We start from the raw sequence: 20,300 nt of genomic DNA on the forward strand, positions 1-20,300 counted from the left end.
TGGGCTTAGGATATTTATTAGTCAACATCTCCTCCTTTTAACTCAGTTCAGTAAGTTTTCAATTTTCTCAAAGTATAGAAGAAATAATTTTTCGCAAAACAAGTCTTTTTCTCTACCATTATCTCTTCATTTATCTGAAATTGCTTTCTCTTAACTATTAAATATAGCGGATGAAGTAACATTTCGTGATGAAGCTCGGCTAATTTCTGTACAACAATGTCGTATGTGTAAACAGCATTAATGAAGCAAAACTCTTTTCTTCAACCAATGCACTAGTTTTTTCCCAAGTTGAGTATCAAAAGCATAATGTTGACTAGTAATTTGTTTCCCTTGGATAATTAATAAAAAGTCTCAACACACTGTGTTCAAGACCTTATTGGCCTTCTTTGCGTACATGTCCCTCAAATCAAGTCTAGTAGTTTGACTGTATTTTTTTTCTGATGTATATCGAAGTTTCATCTACTGTGATATATCCATATTCCAGTCTTTGGCTATCTCAAGTATTTTTTTTATGATCGTTCTATAATAGTTACTTTGAATAACGGGCTTAAGCGCTCTGTATCATCCGTATCCATATGGCTTAAAAACAGATAACTACTTCTAAAACATTTTCATGATAATATTTACGAAACATTTTCTCGATTTCTAAAATTGTTTCCCTTTAAAGTATAATGTTTTTGAAAACTGGAAATCCCTTTTTCCCCATATTTACTTAACAACGAAAATAGGTTTCTTTATTTGAGCATTGAAACTAATGTTTTGGTCAGATTTTTGTAAAATTAAAATAGATGAAAGCAGAAACCGGCGGAATCTAATAATATAATGATCGTTGCGGATGTGTCAAATTCCGAAAAATTATTCTTCCCTCGTAGTAATTTTTTCTATGCTAATAAAACTGATACGATCTTCAGAGAATCTCACTTCATTCAATTTCACTTATAGTTTTTCGCAACAACTGCTTCTTGTTTCCTGCTACTGCAGTGTCATTCAGATTTAATGTTTATCATGCATTACAATTCAATTGCTTATTTTCCATATTTCTGGCTATTATCGATTTTCTGAATAAACATAAGATTTCTCGTTAACTATTAATATCCCCCTGAATACATAAATCAATTAATTTATAGATATTAACAATAACAATTTAAATATTCATTAACGCATTCAATATTCGGTCTAATAAAATGATCAATAATGCTATTTTCTCTTCGCCGAATGTATATATTGTTAATAAAAGTTAATACATAATAATCAATAGTTTTGTGAGATTCATTTATAAATAATAGATTCCAATTAATTTTATCAACGAATGTAACATTGTATGCAACGATTTGCGTTAAATGTGACAATTGAAATGAGTTTAGATAAAATGAAGGGCATTGAGGAATGAAACGAAAAGTAGGACTAGGACTAGACCTATATTAATTATTCGTGTACATCAAAGAAGGACCAAGTTCCTCAAAGGAGAAAACAACCAAATTCCTGGCTAATGCCTTGACGCATATTGAATTACAACTTCTCTTAAGAGCATGTTGTAAATCGACCATTTTGTCGATATTAACATCCCCAATGGCTCGCAATTCCAAGGAGAGGGTGTAACTACTGACTAGTTTCGCCGTTATTACGTTTCATCAAAGCAGTTTAACATCTCTCGTTCGGGTTTGAACCCAAAATGTATTCCGCCGCTCTTCAAACGAGAAAACTCAACTTCAGTCCTTATCTTTATGGTGAAGACTGAAGTTAAGTCGAAACGTAACATTTTTATCAATATTCCAAAAATAATTAAAAAAAAATAATTTTAAAACAGAAGAGACCCAAAATCAAGAACATTTAGAAGCATTAATATATCAAAATGTCCAAGAAATAACAAATTTGATGCTGTCTCATATTTATTAACGGTTTTGTTTGGTCTACCCATCTAGTTGGAGATCTGCCTCTTGGGCGTTTGCCTTCTACTTTCCCTTCTATGATTAACCGTTCTATCGTTCCTGATCTTCTAGCTCTATGTCCCAGGTACTGCAGATATATGCGCTTTATTCTGGTTAGCAGCCTTGTACGTGGACCAATTTCTTGTAATACGGATACGTTGGTTCGGTGTTCTGTCCATGATACTCGTAAGAGTAGTCTATGAATCCACATTTCGAAAGTCTCTATTCGGTTTTTGTCTTCTTTGTTTAAAGTCCATGTTTCCGCCGCGTACGTTGCAATGGGGAAAATAAGAGCATCAACTAGATGGAGTTTTCGTGATAGATATGTCTTTTCATATTCTATTTAACTTGGTAGTCGCTGATCTTGCTGGCGTATTTCGCTTTCGCATATCCCAGTGTTGGTAATTAAGGAACCATGATAGTTAAAATTATTTAGCACTTTGTAGCCTACAATTTCTTATGTTTGTGGAGAATTGTTGTCTTGTTTATCAACTATCACTATTTTAGTTTTGGATCAATTCATTTTTAAGCCATATTTTTTGCTGATAACAAACAGTCTGGTCATAATTTCTGTTATTGCTGGTATGGTTGACGCTATGATCGGTGTGTCGTCGGCCGGCGTAGCGCTGGCTGTTGATCCTATTTCCTCCAACTGATATTCCCTTTTGCCACTCTTCCAGCACCACTCTCATAACGTATTCACTGTAAACTTTAAATAAGGTAGGTGAAAGGATGAATCCCTGTCTAACTACTGCGGACGTTCTGAAGGTCCATTTAGAATGTCTTTTTATGGCGAACGGTTTCCTTGGCATGTAAAACGATCTAAACATCTACATATCTCCTGAACCATTAATTTTATCGAGTTTAAGGAAGAGTAGCTTTTTGTTAAAAACATCGATTGAAACATTCATTTTTGCTATCTTTACACTATACAGGTTGTCTCTGTAAAAGTTACAGATTGATAACCATGGACGTATGGAATTATCTAATCAAAATTCATAATGTTTGATTGTATAATGTAGAAAATAATATACTTAAATATGAATTCTGATTTGTTCATTTATTTTTGTGATATCTATATTTTCAAACTATATATGAAATGGATCCTCTTAATATAATTTTTACGAAAATTGTTAGTTTCATTGATGCAAATAAGTTATTTTCGTGAAATGTTTGGATGAAACCAAAATTTATTCATCTAAGTACCTTAAAAATTTCTTCAATTGACGTACTCGCTTTCGCAATCTAACAATGATGCGTGGAGGACTACTTTCAGCGTTAAATAAAATTTATCAATAATGGTGGTACTGTTTTGACAAAGAACATTCTTCTACATAAATTTTCTTCTCTTCAAGAATATTTTTTTGAAATTAATATTCATACTCTACGTGATATAAGCGAAAAAAAAATGATCTAGATATCACTCTGAATAGAATGATAGAACTCATACTGAAATGTGTCGAATTAACACCTATTTCAGCTAAACTATTTTTAGCAATCCATTCAACACTTGGAGTGAGTACTTATACGGTCTGTAGTGGGCAAACGATATTTTTCAGAATTTTTTTCTTATATCTAAAATTATTACCAGCCATTATTGAGTTATAATTTTTTGAACTAGTGGTGATATTCATACTGAACACACTGTTTACACTACCATTACACCAACAGTGACAATTATACTGTCTGACACGCGTTTCGATAAACAAGTTTTCGGTCTTTGAAGACGATGATTTGGTTATCGAAACGCGCGTCATCAGTGTATGGTATAGTCGTAGTGTAAACAGTGTGTTCAATATTACAAGCCATATTTTGGAACACACATTTTTGAATTCCACATAGAAAATATTCAATTTTTTGCTAAAAGAGTTTGCGTAGAAGTTTAATCCCGATGTATCGATTCAATTTAGTTGAGTGATTTAGTATGCATTCAACTATTAATCGTGATATTTTTTATTCAATTAATTTATACTATAGTTTTTAATGGGGTGTAGAAATATTAAATATATAAATATATATAAAATAGCACACTTAGTATTCTATCATAGCATACATATGTACCTAACTCTAATTGTTCTAAATTTATGCACAATTCACCAAAATAATGTCTTTTTTCTCATTAGTAATGTATGGAGAAAGTGCCATGTTAATTTAAATAAATCTGTCTCTTACAATTTGTTTCAAATTATTTTTCCCTGGCAACTTTATTTCACCAAATTTAAAACATAACAATAATAAATGTCGATATTTATAAGTTAATCTCACAAAATTCATCATTATTGATTATTATGTCAGCACGAAATTTCTCGCTTTATTGCACACTAAAATAATTAGAAAATCGCAAAAATTTGCCGGTTGGCGTAGGTAAGTTGTCAATGCATGAAGCGTGAAAATGCCAGGCAGTTTAAAATCAGCCGTCATTTGCACAAACAAAAGCGGAGTTCAAAAATTTAACAGTCAAAACCGTTTTCCATGCAAATTGATTCAAGTAGCGTGGAAATATTGAAAAAGTAATCCTATTGTTACAAAAAACTAACAAACCGTCCGGTCGAATCAGGAATTATGATATATATGTTGTATTTGGAGCCAGAATCGTACGATTTGTCATTCTCTTTTATCATTTAAATTTATAATAATAGTTTCGTACTTGATATTAGTTCAAAATAAAAAATAATTGTTTGAAAATAGTAGAATATGTAGTGTTTTTGTGTTTAATTTCATAAAAAAAAGGTTATTAATGAAATAGCCTTTTTGGTAGTTTTCATTAAAGATTTCAATCGGAATTCTACTTATTAAACCGCCCCTTTCCCATTACATTCCATACAGATTTAACACGTTAGCTGCCAACTAAGAAATAATTAACTTCTTCGAACAACTTTTTTTTACATAAGTCAACTACTAAAAAATTTATAAAACTTTTTTTTAAAGGCCTACATTTTCTACACCTTTTAATGATAAATTTGTAATCAAATTACTGTTTTTATTGATTAAATTAAATTGTAAAATTTGCCTTGGCAGTCGACGTGTTGATGTGATTTTAATCTGCAAATAAATAACGTCATGTTCTTGGAGAAATGACCTAGCCTCCCCAACCATTAATTTAACAGTTTTGTCTTTTCAGGGCTATTTCTTACTCTTATGTGACTATCTTGTGACCTGCAGTCACGGTTTGTAGAGAGGCCATAGGATCAAATAGGACTATATAGTATCAGGTATAACTGCCTGAAGATCAAGAAATTATTCTACAATACTTCTAATGTCACTGATTATAGTAAAATAATTTTTATTATAAATGAGAATTGCAAATGGCATGAAAACAGCTAAAGCTGATCAAGCACACGTTGTTCAATTGGAAACAAGTACCTTTGCTAGTCCTGTTGTGTAGTGTACATATATATGAAGCCGTAGCTTGAGCCTAAATATCTTATTCTAGTTGAGTGTTTTGTGTGTGTAGGGAGTGCAAATCTTGTTCACATGAAACTCTTAACTGTGACCTGGACAACACAGCAAATAGAAATTAGTGTTTGGATTCTTATTAATCAACTTCGTTCCATTTAACGGTATAAAAAAATATGATGATGGAATTTTAATTAAGAGTTTGCACATTAGATAAATTGTACGAAATATCCTTTAAATCAGTAGCATATAAAAAAAATGAAGGTGATTCCTAAAATAATGGAATAGGACAAACTGAAAGTGAGAATTTATCTTTGATCTAGCATGCGAAGTGCCGAAGCACGCATTTTAACAATCCATCTTTTCATGTGAAATAAAACATTTTGGCACGTTAATTTGTCGGCTGAAGTAACTCCTTCAATTCAGTTTGTATCTCATTTCAGATAATTGTTGATGTATCGTTTATTATGTAAGTGCTTTAATATTGGAATATCAATACGTTTTATTCAATGTAACATTTTAATAATCACAATTAGAATCTTTCACATCCACGCATTTCACATCAATTTTATTTTGGATTTTTTACACGGAACGAACACGTATCAGTTGTAATCATGTTCATTATTTATCGTTTGAAGTATGTCAAGATGTTTAATATTAAAATCTATTTTTAACAGTGTAGCATAATCTGGTATATAGTATGTGGGTGAAATTTTAGTGTCATTAACAGTTGGTTATTTTATATCTAAGATATCTAATAATTTTTCAATGAAAAATTGATATTTATGGAAGATGTTTTGGATTTTTATTGGCAAAACAGTCTATTTTAATCAATGTACGTTAATATTTCTTTTTGATTGTTGAATCTGATGGCAAAGATTGCTAAAGGGCCCTGTTTACGGTCAAATTTGTTTGTCAAACTTCTTATTTTCATTAAACAAATAAATTTGTTTCTTACCGCAAAGTGACCTTCGTGTATTGTTTTGAATTTCTGTTATTATATAATAATCGGTATTAATGCATATAAAGAGTTTTTGGCATTCACTCTAGAGCTTTGTATGAAGAAAAAGAAAAAAAATCTAAAATAGTTTAGAAGAGCAATACATATTTTATTCGGAATAAACTTAATACGAAATAATATTTATTCGTAATAAATTTGCCTTTTTATGCCTCTTAAAAGTTTTAATAAATCTGCCTCATACCTTGTTGTTTAAAGCACTCTAAATGATATTCGTGTTTGCACGAATATGCTGATTTGAATATCGTCACCATTCATGACATCATTTCCTCGCTGCAGTATTCGAGTTAAGTACCCCAAATATGAGAGCCTAAACGCCATAACTACGTTAAGTATATTGTTGTTTTTCACACACTATTTTTATTTTTGTTAAATGTTAGTTCATAAAAAAATAAATAAATTTAAATACCTAAATGATGCTCCAAAACTCATTTGTTGTCACATGACTCATTGTGACGTAGAAAGTAAGTAAACAGACTTAAGTGAGGTTAGAAGTAAATACATTTTAAACAGAGTTGGATTCTTTAGAAAAAGCATTCGCACGGCTGTGAGTATTCAATTTTGTAGAATACAAGATGACGTATCGTTGGTGCATTTCACGAGAATGTACAAGCAGTAGTATAAAAACACCAAATAAATTTTTCATGCAAGTCTCTTCAAAGGAAAAGCAACGAAAACAGTGGTTTCAAGCTATAAGAAGGGATTATGCGAGCGTCAAACCTGGCAGCCCAGTATGTTTGTGAAGACCATTTCAATGTAAGTTTTATCTATTGGTATTTGTTGACTTATTGTTATTGTTTACTGTAGCTTGAAACAGATTTAGAAAATTATATGATATGGGAACCAACACAATGCAAACAAATTTTAGAAAAACTGCTGTCCCAACCAAATTGGATTGCCAGAAAGATCGGAAAAGGGCATTCCCTGAAACACCTCGTCTTTTGGCATTAAAACAACAGAAAACCTTCAAAGCTATCATCTTGATGACTACATTTCAATAAAGTTCCAGCAAACAAATAATGTAATAATGACGTTACTATAAGAAAGTCTAGTTAGTAGTACTTACGTATCTGCTGTTACTCCACGTATTTCAGCCGAACTAAATAATTGATCATTAGCAAAGAACGTAGCAACCATGAATGCATCTACCTTAAGTACATTGTCCGAACTTGCTTCGATAAATCCTATTTCGGCCATCATTTCAATTAGAACAGTCTTTAAAACCCTTACAAAAACACAAATCGCACTAAACAACCAATTACCTTCCTTCACAACAACAGAATGGCGTTTGAAAGGGCACTTACTTACTTTCTACGTCACAAACGAAGTAACCAATATGAACATGTTTTCTATCACGTGTTATTATTCAAATTATCATCAATTCATATTTGAGATTTATAGTATTTTAAGTCATAAAATAATACAATTCAACCTAAACTCATAAATAAGAAGTGATATATAAATTTTTAAATATGTTAAATACCCAAATTACCGACAACTGCAGAACCCTATTCCAACTCACTATGTGAAATCTCAATTTTCATATTCAGCAATGGCATTTGTAACTATCCACTATCCAGCTGAATTTTGACCTCGTTTATGTTAGAAGATTCACTTTGAACGTGAGAGTATTTTTTTTATTGGGAATTGCTCGAATGTGTTTTTGAAGCTAGTTCTTCAAGCAAGATATAGACTGAATTGCCTTTCGATTGCATATTGGCGATATCAAGCATAAACTTCTGCAACTATTGCCATATATACGTGCTGTCCAAACTCTAAACCATGTTGTATGAAAATATAAGTTATTTTGGTAGGTACTCAACATTTTGTTTTTAAATAAATTATCATTTTTTTCATATAGAAGTGGGGAGCCGCAACTTTACCTCCAAAGAGCCACTAGGGGTTTGCGACTCGTAGGTTGACATCCCTTGTCTAGAGAGTGCGAGATGAATATCGCACGAAAATTCATCATAGTAAACACAGAACCAAATCTCTGGCAATTACTTATTTCGAAGATAATCTTGTTTTATCCCCGTTCTTCATTGATTTTATTCTCCACAGCATCGGTATATCGCGATATATGGAAATAAATTGTGAAAGAAAGTCTTTTTGAGAATAGGCTAGTTCACTAAATTTGAAAAATTGGTTATTTATATTCTTTAAATCTATTGTATCCCAAAAAAAAACTATATTTTACAGAAAAAGCGATATTTATATCACGTATTTTGTATTTAAAAATTATAATTTAGATTTCCCTCGAAGCCGGCGTCATGGCATCTTGAATGACGTCACTGTAAAGTCGACTTCACACTACAGTATGGTAAAAAATGAGTTTTCGTATTTTGCTCTTTTCACTTGTGTAAAATCATCATTAGAAATTTTATTGAATTTTGACCGAATTTCAAATCCAAAAAACTACCTATCATGAAAATTTCAATAAAGATTGCCTTTGTAATCAGTAGATCCCTCAGTATTTTTATCTTCTTAAATATGTAATCTTGATCTCAGAATAACGTACTAGGATAGATTTTATAGGATAGATAGACTAGGATATAATTTTCTTTAATTAAAACATTAACCTAACAAAATGTCCTTTTTATTAAAGTTCAAGCTCATTATTGTTGGGGTCAATCAATAAAAAGAAGACACATCTCCTAGCAAGGTTACTAGAAAGGATGAGAATGTATCAACAAAAAACAAACTAACCTAGATAGAGTATGTAACATATATCGAACTTCAAATAATACCAAATTTGATTATACTACACAGGTCAACAAAACAAAAAAGATGCCATTTATAATAGTTTGATTTTAAAACTGATAATCTTTTCTAATCTGGTTATTTAGGTTTACTGCTAATTAACAATAGAGAAGGAAATATATTTTTGCAGCCAAAATGGAAGTCTCCCGCCCAAATTATATTCTAATTTGCCAAACATACACCTGAAATTATACCCGAATCTACCTTCTCTATTTATAAACTACCCAGAGCAATCAGTTTAGTAACAGTTGAAGTAAAACATTGTTTATTAATCTATTGTCAAGTCTATTTTTTGCAAAAGTTTGTGTGATATATTGAATGTTACTGATCATCTAGTTCCTGAAAAATATTTCTGGTTGCAAACTATTAGATTTTTTCCAAGAAGTAAAAACTTCTTTGAGGTGGATCATACACGGTTTTTTATTAAGAATGAAATAATAGCAGTAAATGAAATCCTATTAAAATTAACAATGATAGAGATTTGCCAATCACCAAAAGGACCCTATTGTACTTGTTGAGAAAGGAATTAAATTCATTGTAAAAAATACTGATTCTTGAAAAGCGGGCATATCATTTTATTGATGTATTAGATTTGAATTTTTCAGATATCATAAATTGGCGGTTTAAATACCTGCTTAAAATTGGGGACAAAAGAAATGATAACCAGAAGATTTATTATTTAAATGAGATTTGGATTCACGTAGGCTGTACTATAAATAAAGTATTGGTAGACAAGAACTTTCAAAAAAACACGCTTAGGACTTGTAGGGATAAAATGTGGGCTGACCGCCCACAAAAGGTCAAAAGAGCTCAATTTGAGCGGCTGCAATGGTTTGAAGCGACTATATACTGTGTTTTTCTTTCATTGATTATGAGACCTATCTCTCTAGCTTTATCTATGTCTTCGAATAACTCACCACTGTATTTGTGTCGACTTTCAAATATTATACTCCGTTGGATAAAATGCTTGATGAAAGAGTTATAAACAGTGTTGTAATTCTTATTAGAGTTAGTTTATTTTGAACCTTTTAGTTAATTTTATTGACAATCAATAAAAATTGGGACCAAGGAATAAGGGTTTCAGTACAACAGGGTTCGCCTTGATACCCTGAGGTGCAACGTTAACGATATGAAATGTCGTCATCTGCTCACCTTGGCATTGGGTCATCCATCTAATCAATCAGACATAATACACATTCATAAGAAAAGGAACGAAACTTAATTAATCGAGCCCAAAGTCGATAGGGTTGCGTCGTTTAATTACAGAGTTCCTTTGGCAACCTTCCAGCTCCATCATCAGATTAGCTTTATGTCACTATACATGCATGCAAAATTTCAGCTCAATCGGAGACCGGGAAGTGGATCAAATTTGACTTGCAAATTTAGATAAAACTTCACGTACTCTAATATTCATTTGGAATCATTAATCAAATGAATATATGAAATATACAGGATTGGGAATAACTGCGTTTAAGAGAAAATCTTCTATCAGAACATCACACTTGATATCAAGGACGTTTTGATATAAACATGATCACAAAATGTTTTCAGTTTCTTCTAAATTCTACGCTAAATGCACTAATACAGTGATGTTATTAAAACAGAAAATTTGATAGGAAAAATCTATGGTTGAATTAGATTAATAGTCAAAAAGCTATTAAGATATTGCGGTACTGAAATGTTTGTTGGATTGTCGGGTTATCAATAAATGAAAAATAGTTAACATAAATTATAATCTAATTTTATGTATGCAGACGAATGTAATGGTATTTTTAAATTTGAGTTCCACGTGTATCATTTTTATTACGTCGTATATAACTATTATTGTCTGCTAAATGTATAAGTACATTATAAATGAGTCCCAATTATTAGGTAAACAATGTGTACACAATATTCTACAAACTAAAACACTTATGTTTACACAAATTACGAAATACTATATTTCAAACTGATTTTAGAAATACAAAGTTTTGACCGTTAATTTTTATCTAAAAATTTTTGAAACAATCTATGCATAATTAAAGCGATCGGTTAATTCATAAATTCAATCTAGGTGAAGTAAATCATAACAATCTATTTCTTGGTAAAGCGCACAAATAATATTCAATTTTGTTGAGAATACCATTTTCAATGATTATAAATCACCATCAATTCTAGTTGGTTAGGTTGTATAAGGTGAACAGAATATTTTCTAAAACGAATTATATTGTTTTAATATTATCGATTATTTTAGGAATCATTAGCTTATTCAGCAAGATTGGGAAAAACACTTATTCAACTATTCAATGATTTTACAAATTAACACAATATTTTGAATTAGTTTTAGAAAAATTGAGAATTCAATAAAAGCTCCTTTTTATGCGGATTATTAGGCTGGAATTTTTACAGGGTATCAAACATAAGGTGACCCATATACTTTCTCAATTTCTATATATTTATTATAAATTATTCATAAGAATCAATCGCTCTTTTGAGTAGAAAATACATATACTTTTCTCAAAACCTGTAAGATTTATCATAAAACTTTAATTACAAAACCTCTTTGTATTTGAACAAATTTTTAGATTATTGACTTATACAGGATATCCCAATTCTTCAGTATCGACATCAACTTTGAAATTTTAAACGGAACACCCTATATTTTATTGTGTTCTTTGATTTAGTAGTGAAAACAAAGGTAACTTTCATGAGACCGACCTATTCGATTTCCGCACAGTTAAGGAAATATTTAAGATTATTTGAATTCTCATTGAAAAATCATTACATTTGGAAAATTCCGCAAAATAAAAATGAGGCTAACTAACGCATATCATTTGCAAAATGAATTTTGAGGTAAAAAATTTAAGGTTATTGAATTTTCGAGTCTAGATTCACAGGTAGAACACAATGATATACATCACTTGCTGAAAAACCATGTTTTCTCCATAATTTTGCGGTCATCTGTTTATTTCAGCTTCTATTTGTTTTCCAAAGAACTGAACTTATCCACCTCCTTAACAGTCTATTATGCCCTTATTGAGTCGCATCTACGATATGCCGTTCCCTTTGAACAAATCTTCAAACTACAAAAGAAAGCTGTTAGATACCTACTCAGACTTAACAGCAGAGCTCACTGCAGTAACTTCTTTAAAAGATTAAAAATTCTGACTCTTCATTCCTTATTCATCTTTGAATTTGTTAGCCTAATTCGTAAGCAAGCTTGTTCAACTTCAGAAAGATCGTTGCACAGCTATCCACTTAGAAGCGCGGAGAATAACCTTTACCTACCTACTTCACGTTCAGAATTAGTTGAGGGCTCAATATTTTAAAATGCAAGAAAATTCACAATCACTTGCTAATTGAAATAAAATTGATATAATCTTTTCCCGCATTCCGCAATAATTTGTGGGCATATTTACTGGAAAGTGACTTCTACTCTGTAAACGACTTCTAGTATAATAATAATATTTTATTCTGGACATGCTACCTCTATTTAACTCTAAGCCACGTTTACCATCTCATAAAGACTTGTCGGAAATAAAACAAAATATCCAATTGTTGGTTTTCTGTCAATATAATACATATTCGGACTGTTGCGTTTGTTATTTTTCGAGACTCCATTTTCAATCAGGTCATTTATAATGCGTCTAGATATTTTTTTGCCTGAAATTTTGCTATTGAGAAACGTCTTCCATATTCTCTGAAGGGCTGAACTTTTTGTAATATAGCAATAAATGGGCGAAAAAGTGAGAAAAAGTCAAATAATTACGCAACCTTTATATATAGGTATATGACATGTTTGTGTGAAATGATTTTTATTTTTATACGCGTTCTATTGAAAGTAAAATATACAGGGTGTGCCATTTAAAAAATAAGGTTTTGTGATTTACACAATTCGAAACTCATACAGTAAAAAAAGAATCTAGACTCGAAAATCGCGAAAATTCAATAACATTAAATTTTTCACTTGAAAATCATCTTACAAATGATATCAGTTAGCCTCATTTTTATTTTGCGGAATTTTCCAAATATAATGATTTTTCAATAAGAATTCAAATAATCTTAAATATTTCCTTAACTGTGCGGAAATCGAATAGGTTTGTCTTAGTTGATGTCGATACTGAAGAATTGGGATATCCTGTATAAGTCAATAATCTAAAAATTTGTTCAAATATAAAGAGCTTTTGTAATTAAAGTTTTATGATAAATCTTACAGGTTTTGAGAAAAGTATATGGATTTTCTACTCAAAAGAGCGATCGATTGTTATGAATAATTTATAATAAATATATAGAAATTGAGAAATTCAGAAAAATAAATTAATTGGAAGGGACGATGATTTAGAAATAGAAAAATCGCGAAAGTATGAATGAATATAAAGAATCGCTAATAAAAAATTTTACTTTTATGTCCAAAAAATATCAACGTCCTAACTACACACACAACAGCGTAGAAACATTTGGGTCATTTCGAAATTACTACATTGCTTAAGGTGAACACTATTATATCACTACAACAATTAAAATGTCTGAAGGGTGTTTCTATAATCAACTTTTCTCCAGAGATCCAAGGTAAACTTAACCTTACTAACTTTATCCTACGTACGTTCTAAATTTTCCACTCCAATTTCAATTTAACTAAATGGAGGAAAGAGTGAATTCGAGTAGAACAAGAGCTGATTCTTTTGCTACCTGACTTATTTATAATTTGAAACAATTATTTATCATTTCGCATTATCACAATGTATAGACTCAATCTAGAAATTGACGTCTGAGCCTGACCGACATGAAATGTTTGGGGGTTTCTCATTTGATATCTGATTATCTGCACGATGTGTACCACGGATATTAACTTATAACCCAGTATATACAAAGATTAGTAACAATTGTTGACATGTATCCATCATTATGAAGTGAAGGCCTAAATGATGAGTACGGCGTGGGAGCTTTGAGATACATCATTGCTGAAAAAAATTCAAGATGAAATCTTTAACCGTATTTTGGAATATTCAGTGCGTGATTTAGTAGCTTATTTGCAAGATGGAGTGACAGAGGCAGACGAATGGTCTTAATAGTTGTAGATTAACCGAGACCCTTCAGTATTTTTTCAGGGTATAGTACAGATTTATGGATGATATTTTTACACTAGTTGACGTAAATGGGATAATAGTAGATGACTTCATCTTTTTTTTTTAATTTGAAATATTCAACTATGAAATTCACTCACGAAATTGGAAAATCTTACCAAATGCACAATTAAATGTATCAGTTACTAGAAATACATTAGTGTGTAACAAAAAATTACCGGCATTCTTTTTTGATGATTGATTTCCCACTTAGTAATGAAAGATGAGTAAGGGGAAAGAATTAATTGACGATATGAATATAGCAGTTTTTAGCGGTTATGGCAAGAAGTTTGATTAATCTTTATAGGTATAAGAGAACTTTTTTCTAAAAAAAAAATAGTAGAAAATTGTTCTAGTGTCTAGTACAAAAAGATTAGAAATATGTTCAAAGGATGAGATATATGTTGATTTCATAAATTTACCAATACCTTCAAAGAATTTAAGGAGAATCTAGCTCATGTAAAATATGGTCGGACAAATAACTAGTTAATGCTAATAATACCGTTCACCACAATATAAGTAGCAGTAATATTAAGTTGTTAAAACGTACTCAACAATAGATTGTCAGATTGTCATGTAGTCCATTTTGTAGTTTATAACATAAAAATTGAATTTGAAATTTCCCGAGAAAAAACATACATTTGCATGGTGGGTTAAACATTATTGTAACCAGTCCATCGTAGGAACCGCTCGTGTCTTTTGTCGCCTGGTACTTCGTTTCTTTTAAATTCAGTGACAGTAGCCAGTGGAAAAAAGCTCGCAAAACAATTATTACATCATTACTTGCCGGAGTTTAAAAATTCGTCGAAATTGGCAAGATATGCGTGAAAAGATCCAAAGCTGTCTTACAAGCGCTCAAATTTTTTCACAATACATCAAAAAACTTTGAGTCGGATATTAAAATTGGCGTTTTTGGCAACTTGAATAACATTCTTTACTACAACGAAGCTCGCTTTCACTTAAGTAAGTATGTCATCCAACCAACCACATTGCACATTGTGGAGTAGATAAAAGCCTATATAAGACCAAAAAAGCTTCAAATTCTCTAAAAGTGACGGTTTGGGTGGAAATAACGTATGTAACAAAAATTTTCAGACAAAATTCTTAATAACTTGATTCTAGTTGACATAATGTTTCAATTTTCATATGTCATTTCAATTTATATCAAATTTTAACTTAGTTATGGCTAGATATCCGAAAAGTATAAACAGTTTAGTTGAGAATTTGTAAAAAACTCACATCGTCAATATATTTAGAGAGCAGATTATTGAGCTTTCAACCATTTAAATAACAATAAGTGAATGTAAACACGGAATACCATGTTCAAACCTTCCATAAAGTGGGCGGCCTAAAGCTTTGACTAATACCCAGTCAAATAGATTGGTGGAATATGCAAAAGACAAATTAGGAACATCAACTAGAAGGTTGGCTCGCCGCTTTCAAGTTTCCCACATGAAAGGGAGTTAAACATCGGAAAAGGAAGAAATGTCCATAATATACTGAAGATCGGTTGCGCAGAATTCCGATATACTGCCGTGCATTAGGAAGACGTCACTTCACAGAGAATAGAGTTGTGATTAAGGTCAGTGAAAAATATTTTACCTTACCACGTTCAAATCATAAAAGCATGATAGATTTCACAAAAAGTTTTGGTCCGATGTGCCAGGTCAGAAGCATGCATTTCTTGTCCTTATGTCGGGCATATGAAGGTGAGGCGATGTATGCACATATTTACACATAGTGGTGTCCGTCAAAATTGGTTGAGTCTATTAATACGCAGACACGATTGGGTAGAGGCTCACGACATACTATTTGTGCCGAAAGAAGATAATTCCCCAGATGCTCCCCAATCTCGCTTTATTGAATAGTTTTAGGCGATATTGAGTAGAAAACAGTATGATAAAGGTTGGGAAGCCGAAAATAAGCAACATATTTAATGTAGAATAATGACAATCTCACCGTATAGCATATGATGCAACGCATTAAGTAAAAATTACGCGTAATTGAAGAAAATGGTCCTTTAAGTATAATTTGATTGTGTTTCTTCCTATATATATTATGAAAAAAGTGATAAATAAATGAATTGCTAACATAATTCCATTGTTTCCAAATTGTAATACAAATTTTCTCCGATAACTTTTGTTACATGCATTATCTTCAAAAGGCAGAAGTGGCTAATACTTTTTTGAAAATTCACACGGCAATTTAGTAACTTTTAACTCTGCAGAATATGTGAAGATATTACGAGATTTCCAAACACAGTGAAATGATGATGATAGCAAAATGGCGCAATATGTCGTACATCTGTGGCTAAAGAAATGTTCCCAAACAAATTTATCTCGCGCATAGGAGATATTATTCCATAGCATCTCCAGCATTTATTTTTTTAGTCAACTCTACGTGTATAAACCAAGAACAATACTTCAGTCAAAGAAGGAAATTCGTCAAGAAATGGGTGACATAGCTAGCGCTAGGTGTCGAAGAACCAGGTTCCAGGAATGCTAGCAGCAACTATTATTTAAAAAAATTCAAATTAATATTCTCTTGTTTTGTGACCAAACGTTAGGCTGAATACAATTGAAAACAATCCTAGAAGTACAAAAATTAATGATCATAAAAGGTCAGCTGGTCAGCTTGGTTAGTGCTAGAACATTTTTTATTAAGCGCTAGAGTTTTTGAAGGTCTTCGAAAAATTTTAGCACCTTATTCAGGGAAAAAATGAAAAGTTTCACCTATGCGCGATAGAGAAGCATTTGCTGATAAATGGTGGACTTACATAAATATTTACAAGTATGTAGGAGTTAATATAAAAAAATTAAATGAGTTGTCACTGTCGTAACGCGCACGCCTTTAGCCGGTTCATTGTATCATGGCAATGTAGACCTACGTATAGCTATTTACTATGAACCCGACTGAATGGGGAAAATATTCTTTTATAGAAAAGAAACTTAGGTAGTATTTTGGAGTTTAAACATAAAGTTAGAGTTGAAAAACTTGAATTATGATAAATGTATATTAGAAATTAATTTTCTATTTTCTATTGTGTTTTGTACTTTGACCTCTACATATTTTAAAAAAATATCCTATTTCGTTTTCCACTATTAAATATTTGAGTTGTACAAGTTTTTTTTCTACAAAAGAATATTTTCCCCACTCCGTCTGGTTTACAGTGAAGAGCAGTGCTAAAGTCTTATAAAATGAACCGGCCCAAAGACAATGACAACTCGTTTCATTTTTTTAATACTAAACTAAACTGTCCAAATATTTATACAAGCTGACTAATTATCAGCGAATGCTTCTCAATCGCACATGGATGGAACTTTTTATTTTTTCGAGAATAAGGAGCTAAAATTTCTCAATAACCTTGAAAAACTCTAACCAATAATGAAAAAAGTTCTAGCGTTGACCAATTAATAAGACCAACTGACTTTTTACGACCAATTTCTGACCTTTCATATGGTATAATTGGTAAATCGAAATTCCACACTTGGGGTGCTAATGACAGTGAGTATTCAGTCGTATTAATACTACGAACGGTCTCAGAAATATGAACTTATCTCCGTAGTAAGAGATGACCTATAAAAGCTGGGAATTACCCATGATCCATTACTAGTGCTTTGAGAAATTCTCGGAATTGTCTCATTCAGATCATTTGTAGGACATTGGATTGAACAAAAACTTTTCTTTCTCTTCTTAATCAGTTGAAAATCTGACGAAAATAAAAATAATTTCAATAACTGAATGACCTCTGTTTGATGATTTGTAGTGTGGGATCATAAGAAAAAGTTATTAAAAAGTTTCAACTAATAAATTTAATAGGTAAACGGAAGCGCTAAATTTATTGCTGCCGTTCAAAATACTAAGAGATATTAAGGAAAATATTGAAATAAATTGCAAAAATCGGTGAAATTTATGTTTAAATTAATACTAATAGTTCCTGGAATATTAAAAAAAGAATATAAGTATGAAAATATTTATAAGAAAAAATATTTTGTGTTGTGTTCGCTAGATATTATTTTCGTATTGAGAATTATATATAGTTCGCATAGGAAATATATTTTTTCCAAATCAAGATGTTATTCTAGAAATTTAATACACAGTCAGTGTTAATATTTTAGAATATACTCCAAGTAAAAACTAGTATCGATGAAAATTTGATGAATGATATTTTATATTGAAGAAAAAAAATTAATTCTCTTGTTTATTTTTGATAGGCTATGAATAAATATTTCTTGTACGTTTACCAGAACCAACAATATGTCAAAAACTATCCTAGATTCTATTTATTTGAAACATGTGAAAATGCAAAACAATAAAGCAAGACACGTAACACATATATTGACATGTACTGCAATGGAATTCATACTACCTTTGATGTACAGAAACAACATTCAAATTCACTAGGAATTTCTTCAATTTTTTCAGTCTTCTTCAGCGTATCAGATTTTTTACTCTCGGCCTATAAAACAGAAACAATAAAAATATTTTCGAGTTATAAACGGTGTCTGTGATTCATACGATTATCATAAGTATGGAACAACATTTTTAATCCAATTAAAATTTTTGTATTTATTAATTTCCAACATTAGCATATATAGTTCTCTTTATTTTACAAGAAAAACTCAGTGATACGTTTTCAATTAACAACTAAGCAATTGGAATAAATTTAAATTTCAATTCTAAATGCAAATATTTTGAATTTTTGTCTGTAAGAGATGAAGCAACGAGCAGCTTCTTAAATATGATAAAATTTGAAGTGTAAGCGAAATATAAAAATGTGACAAGTATAATGAAATTGGAATGTCTCTCAACTTCTAATCCGTTTAGAAATCAAACAATTATGTATCATTTCGTGAGTCTGTAACCCATAATGTACAGACCCGCACTAGAAACTGGATGTAAGCATTAAGGGAATCCACATAGTAGAAAGGTGGTGTAGTGGCTTAAACGTAGCAGGTATAGCACCCACATCTGCTATCAAAGAAAACACTATCAAAAAATTGCATGATATCGTATTGAAATATCGGAAAATAGTTATATACTGGGTGGCCTATTAGTGTGTGGAAGTGCAATAACTTACTTAAGATAAAATATACAAAACAAAATTTTAAATAAAAGTTGTTATACTTGCACAGATACACATTTCTAAAATATTTTAAGATATACAATGTTCAACCTAAGCGTGACAACATGAAGTAAAGTTTTTCTAAATAGTACACCCTGTTTACCATCGAATTTAGCGTAAAATTCTGTATGTAGCCCTCTCTTTTCTTTTCCCATAAATTGTGACGTTGCTAAGTTGGAGCGAAAAATATGAAGATTTGACGAAAATTGGGTACTACATTTAAATGCTGCCTAGTGAACGTTATTAGGGAGAAGTAACTAAACTTGTTTGTTAAGTACGAAGTTAAAGGATGGCTGAAATGTCTGAACAGAGTAGAAGTTTCGTTTGGAGTTCGGGGTGTTTTTTAGATATGCTTAATTCAGGAGATTTCAATTAGCAAAAACGTCAATTTTTCAAATGGAACATGCAGTATATTATTTTACCATGTTATAAAACTATTTTATCCCTTCAAATTATGTCTAATAATGTACACTCTAATATTGACTATTTTTTAGTTTATGATTTAAAAATATTCACCAGTAAACACTGAATGTGACGTTTAAAATACTTCTAGTTTTGTGACAAAATCAAACCAGTAACTTTATACCTTTAAAAACTGTAATAAATAGGGTACCTACAAAAATCAAAATAAACAAATTAAACAAAAATAACTAACAACAAATAAAAAAGAACTGAAAACTTGACATAATTTGGATGAAATAGTTTTATAAGATGGTAAAACAATATAGTGCATGTTCCATTTGAAAAAATGAAGGTTTTGCTAATTGAAATCTCCTGAGTTAATGCTTATCTAAAAAACACTTTGAGCCCCAAACGAAACAATGAAAGTTCTACTCTGTTCAGACATTTCAGTCATCCTTTACCTTCGTACTTACCAAACAAGTTTAGTTGTCACTAATAACGTTTACTAGGCAGCATTTATATGTAATACACCAATTTTCGTCAAATCTTCATATTTTTCGCTCCAACTT

General features: G+C 31.0%; 1 protein-coding gene across 3 annotated transcripts in view; it reads right to left on the reverse strand.

Annotated features, from left to right (window-relative positions):
- Positions 1–20,300, reverse strand: part of LOC130892068 (potassium voltage-gated channel protein Shab) — a 183,166-nt gene that overhangs the window by 27,696 nt on the left and 135,170 nt on the right. For all 3 annotated transcript variants that reach the window (XM_057797286.1, XM_057797287.1, XM_057797288.1), the window contains exon 9: positions 18,574–18,663. In XM_057797286.1, coding sequence (XP_057653269.1) covers positions 18,574–18,663 — 90 coding nt within the window. The remainder of the gene's footprint in view (positions 1–18,573; positions 18,664–20,300) is intronic.

This window comes from Diorhabda carinulata, chromosome 3, assembly GCF_026250575.1.
Source record: "Diorhabda carinulata isolate Delta chromosome 3, icDioCari1.1, whole genome shotgun sequence".
Classification (NCBI taxonomy): Eukaryota; Metazoa; Arthropoda; class Insecta; order Coleoptera; family Chrysomelidae; genus Diorhabda; species Diorhabda carinulata.